Source organism: Pempheris klunzingeri, chromosome 2, assembly GCF_042242105.1.
Source record: "Pempheris klunzingeri isolate RE-2024b chromosome 2, fPemKlu1.hap1, whole genome shotgun sequence".
NCBI lineage: Eukaryota > Metazoa > Chordata > Actinopteri > Acropomatiformes > Pempheridae > Pempheris > Pempheris klunzingeri.
The window spans coordinates 15,513,465-15,519,464 of NC_092013.1; the positions used below are offsets into that span (position 1 = coordinate 15,513,465).

At 41.1% G+C, this 6,000-nt stretch overlaps 1 protein-coding gene across 1 annotated transcript in view; it reads right to left on the minus strand.

Moving 5' to 3' along the window:
• atp2b2 (ATPase plasma membrane Ca2+ transporting 2) overlaps positions 1–5,649 on the minus strand; it is a 67,592-nt gene extending 61,943 nt beyond the window's left edge. Inside the window, exon 1 of the mRNA XM_070837508.1 lies at positions 5,451–5,649. Coding sequence (XP_070693609.1) covers positions 5,451–5,649 — 199 coding nt within the window. The remainder of the gene's footprint in view (positions 1–5,450) is intronic.
• Between the last annotated feature and the right edge of the window lie 351 nt (positions 5,650–6,000).

Below are 6,000 nucleotides of genomic sequence, written 5' to 3' on the forward strand. Positions count from 1 at the left end.
GAAATGGGAGCAGAGGAGGGAGAGAAGGGAGGAGAGGTAAGGTGTGATGAGACAGAGGAATGGGAGGTAGAGAGAGAGAGTAAGGGCAGGTAGAAGGGCTGATGAGGTCTGGAGGGGACAGGGAGGGGAGGTAGGAGGGATAAAGGGAGGTAGGAAGTAAGGTGTTTTACAGGAGAAGACATCATGGAGTTGTGGAGCGGGTGGAAATATATTTTTATTTTCCATTTCAAAGTTTGCTTTAAAGGAATAGTTTGATATTTAAAAATCAAATAATGCTTTCTTGCCAAGAGTTAGACGAGAAGATCAATGCCACTTTCACGTCTATACGATAAATGTATACAGTAGCTGGAGCCAGTTAGCTGAGATTAGCATAGATTAGAAAGATTAGATGGGGGAACCAGCTAATACGGCTCCGTCCAAAAGTGTACTACTACTACTAGACTCCGGTATTACAATTTAGTCCATAGTATTGCTTGTTCTTGAATTAGATGTCTGTCCACTCAAAAATTCAATCGGTTCTTCCTTCACCCATGGCACACCTTTCCACCAAGTTTCCTGAAAAATGGGCCAGCAGTGTTTCAGTAATCCTGCTGGCAAGAAGACAAGCAGGTGGCACTGAAAACATGAGCTCCATGGTGGTGGTAATAATTTAGCAGTTCTATAGGTTATTGTCAGTGTTTTAATTATTTGAACTTTTCTGAGTAATAATGTTTTTTCTGCTTTCTAAGTACTGTAACACCTATTAACCTCAGCTGCTGTTGCTATGAGATCAGTGAGGGAAAAACTGAAATCCTGAAATCTAAAGGTGAACTAATCTAAGATGCTGAATGCACAGTGAATGCACAGAAGTATAACATTTCCATCCCAATTCCCCATTATTGGCATGAGGTGAGATTGCATGTTAGACCAAAAATGCACAATGGGAGTTGTTGTTAAAGTCTGTACATTTCTATGTACACAAACGTGTGCGTGAGACCTTTTTTCAAAGATCATTTGTACTTTGTACAGATCATTTGACAGATGATTTTCAGATGATTAGATGCATAAATTCAAGGTAGAATTTTTCAATTTAGGTTGGAGATCATAATATCTTAGGTATAGTTTTGGTGCGGTTAAGATATTGGCAAGCATCTGGAATGGACTGCTGGTATAAAACTGCGGGGGATTTGTAGGTGGTGGTAGAAGTGCGTGTATGTGCAGTGGGAGTCAGATCAGGAGAACTGGAGCCCTAAGGGAGGTGGTGAAAAGATGGAGGCGGTAAGACGATTGAAATAAGGTGTGGTGATATTGTACAGGGCAAATAAAAAACATGTGACAGAAAAGGCGTGAAGGTGAGGATATGAAATTGAGGTATCTCAGTCGTTGTTGCTTAGTTGTAAATAAAATAGCAAATTTTTACTCTTGGATTGAATTCCTATTGCCTATTTTAAATTCCTGCAGCGGTAATTTGTATTTAGTGCTATCTCTCTTCAGCATGCATGAGATAACACTTTATTCCATCACCTTGGTGTGTAAAGTCACGCTCACGTGCAGCTCTGCAGATAGTGAACTGGAAGTTATAAAAAAGTGACTGTGGCAGTTATGAGCCTGATTTTTCAGGGGTCCTGGTGGGTGTTCTGCTTTGGGTGATGATACTAGTAGGCATACTGTACACAGCTAAAAGATGCCAGAACTGATACTGGTATTAAAAAATGTGTGTACACTTATAGTGATGCATGTTTTAAAACATTCACTGCTTCATTTCAAATATCACATCATTTTATCCAAATTTGCAGTCATATCAAAATATCCTGCAAAGCTTACCAGTGTACTATAGTGAGGTGAGCACAACCCTTATATATAATGTGGCTTCAACACAAATCTGTGTTTACTCTTCCTTTCCCGCACAGTTTTGCTAAGTACCCTCCTGCCCTCCCTTTCTCACAGCATCAAAGACTATCGGTGCCCTAAGCACCTCTTCATCCTCCCAACCCTTGAGGAACGGCTCTGCCCTGAGTACTCTCTCACAATTCCTTGCTCCCAACCCAGGAGGACCTACCAATGAGCTCTCTACAGTCTCTTGAGAAAATAGTTACACTATGAGCAACCACCAACCATCTTTTCTCCTATCTGAAGAGAAGCAGGTCATACCCCGAGCTGCTTCCTGCTGTCCCTTCTCGGAAACTTAGCTGTAGCCTGACATCCCATCTGGCCCCTGAATGACTCATGCCATTCACCCGCTGGCTGTCTCGGGGAAACGCAAGCTTCTTCACCCCACAGTCACCTACAAGGTAACACATAGGTAACTACATCCTGGGTGCAGGTATATAGTGCAAGGAATCAGGCTACTGAGAAAATTGAAGGGTAAGAAACAGAGGATCCGGGCTGTTATGTCATGTGTCACTGAATCACCATTGATTTCATCACCATGTATCAATTCTCTATGGGTTAAAAATGATAAACATGCTAATGCCTAAAGAAATGTGTTCAAGTAAGCTTCTTTTTTTTATCATTTAGATTGTTAAAAACCAAGCTATGTTTCCTACAAACCACTGCAGTTATACATAATGTGAGTCCTGCTTAGACATGCAGTGAGTGCTGTATCCTCTAACCCTCATAAGTAACTTACATTTTGTGTCAGATAAATAAATAAACAGCCTATCACATGTCTAGCTGCTGGAACACTATTTGTCCTTTTTTTCTAAATTTCACATTTTCATGTACTGTAGCATCAGTGTAGCAGGAGCCTGCTGCCTGCTGCATCTGAATGCATGTGGTCGGAAGGGGAACTTCTTAACTGGTAGCATTTCTATACTTACAGAGCCATTATGCATTTATGCTGCATAATGGGCTTTAGCCACTCATGAACTGTTAGTATCACATGAACGGGCTGGTAACGGCAACAGTATACAGGGCTAATAGGTCAACTGTGCTCAGGGCCTCTTAGCATCAAACTCCGGCCCCTGGGACATATACACGTTACACACACCACACATGATGACAGCAACCAATACAGAATAGCTTCAAGGATAATTACCATGATCATCTTTCTGAGGTAACATATGTTCTGTGGAGAAACCACACAGCACACAAGAGGAGACACACAGCATAAATATAGAAACACCTGGGATCTTTAATGCAAATAGCACCAGGTACCATTACTCAGTTTCTACTTAATGAACGCTCTGCTGAGAGATAGCATAATTCATTTTAACAATTAATAATAATAACCAGGGACGGGAGAACACCTGCTTGTTAGCAGTAAGACAAGATCTCAACCAAAACTTGGGGACTTCAACATGTTGATAAACTATAATATGGAAATTCCTCATTTATCCTGCACAAGTACTGCACAAGACACACAATGCATTCTTGTAAATCCAATGAATCCCAAAATAATTCATGGCACAGTCACACGTTTGAGATTGTAATGTTTTGAATAATCCAGCTGGCAGGGAACTGCATTTACATACATTTTGAATTGCTCCTTAGAGCCATTTTTTCCCCATTTCTTTTTTTCTTTCTGATTATTATTTTACCCGTAGGACGTATCAGCAAGGAGGAACTTTAATTTTGAACAGTGATCCGCAATAATTTTAGCATTCACTTCTTCAATTAAAATATGAAAATGCCCTGGTAAACATTTAATCAATGTCTTAAATGAGCTGCATCATGTAATTATAACTCAGCCTGTACCAAAACAAAAGTAAATGTTGATGTACTATTTTGTGCTTTTATCATGTATTATTATGTAACGCGCTCTCCCCTCAGTGTCAGACCTGGTGTTGCACATACAGTACATACAGTGGCACTGCTGAGATGTTACGCTCAACAAGTCAGACTACCAGTGACAGAAAGCATGTTAATAAATATAATATTCCTGTTTTTATATTGTATGTTTAATGACTTTAATTGTAGTTTTATTGCAAGACTGCAGGCTGTGATCCTGAATTAGTGTTTAGCGCACTGATGAAATGTAGTGTTCGTGTATCTAATCAGGATGCTCATGAGAATGGAATAAATGGAATTATAATTTTATGTCTGTTATGATAATTTTATTGCTAGTTCAAATTCAGTTTAATTTCAGAATCGCTGGAACACTGCAGGCATTGTTTCACACTGATGTTGTGGACGAGCGATAGGCTGCATCCCCAGTGTTCATCAGTGCTTTTATTCTTTTCCATCCCTTTCTGATTTGCTCTTTATTCAAACTTAATTCAGCTCTGCGACTTGGACTTCTCTGAATCTATCCAGTTAACTCTGTTGTCCCTGTGTCTTGCAGCAGGTATTGCCACCAGCTGACCTAGAAGTGGTGCTATTGGATGAGAAGACCGGGGAACACAATCTTCGGTGACTATCAGCCTATAAGGTTACAGGTTGCCTTTGATGTCACACAGGTGATGCTACATGAATACTGAGCAATGGTCTCTACATCAGGGGAGGTGGATGATTTCAACACTGTTATAAATATTCAATACACAGATGAAGTAAGAAGACGTAGCAACACAAAAGCCGACTTTTGTGCACTATGTAGATAAAGTAAAGGTTGGGCTGCTTTAACAATATATGTCTGCATGAATTTTTCAATAACCTAAAGTGGATATTATGTCATAGCTCAGGCAGGTGTGTAAAACGGATATGAGGGGATTCTGGGGTACCACATGCTGTGCTTTTATACAATTTTAAAATTTTCATTGGTGATTCCCTCAATGAAGAAAAATAGTGCTGTAATATAACTAAACAAACCTACACCAGTTTGGATAAAAGAACAGAAGGAGGAAATACACAGCAGAAATTAAATATTTACTGTCTTTTCCACGTATTCAACAGAAATAAATAAATAGAGAACATATGCTGTACCTGTTATTTATCACTGTGCTTTTTACTTTCCCATTCCACTCATGCCCACTTCACATTTGCAGACGCCACAGCACGTCGCACATGGCCAAAACCTCTACCGTGTTGCCCCAGAGACCTGCTCCTTAATAAGGCTACGGACGATTGGCTGATGGGATGGGAGAACGACAAGGGAGGGTGGGGGGCGTTGTGTGGGGGAGGGAGAGTGAGGGGAGGCTAAACTGTCCACAGAGATTTCTATGCATACTAAACAGGTCTAACACTAGCTGGCTGAGAAGAATTTTCATTAGTCCCTTCAAACAGGACTCCCTTCCCTGTCTGCTGTTCTGATGCTGTGCTTACGCATTTCTCCAGGTGCTTTACAAGGTTTGTTCGTGCCTGTGCTTTTACCAATGATTTTGTGTCAAATAAAGCAGGGGTACCACGTATATACTAACTATCCATATTCAAACCAGCAGTAATAACAGTGGAAACTTATCATCAATCTTGTAATTGGCTCGACACACAGCAGTAGAACACATTCCTCAAGGTGCGATCCTTCATACGACACACACCAGTGCACATATATTCACATACACAACCGGGCACATACACAGACAAGCATGGGGACTCACCTTCTGTGGGTGAGGTTTTCAGTCGTTTGCACAGTCCCTCTACGCCCCCGTAGTCCTCCTGGAGCTTGACCACCGCCTCTGTGCCACGCAGCTCCATGAGCGAGCGCAGCTCCATGAGCGAGCAGCCGAAGCCTGCCGCATGGTTGTCCTCGTTTCTTTGGTTCTTGGCATAAAAATCGCTGTTGGACATGTCCCCCATGATGTCAGCTTGTCAAGTCAGTTAGATTAGTGTTTGTTATTGCTTATAGATCAATCAAAAAGGTTGCACAACAGAGAGATGAGCTCAGTCTCATTAAAAAAAATTCCAAAATAGGTATCAAGCAGGCAACAACAACCAAAAAAGGGAAAAAAGAATGCCACTTGAAGGTAAAGTAGGCAGATAGAGAGATTAAAAATGGGGGGGAAATCCGAGGGGATAAATCAATGAGCAGCTTCGCAGTTTCAGGAGACTGTCAGATATCAGTAGACCAAAAACCATCAAAGAGAAGAAACAGAAGAAGAGGAGGAGAAAGAGCAGCAGAGAACAAGGAGAGGAGGGGATGACGAAACA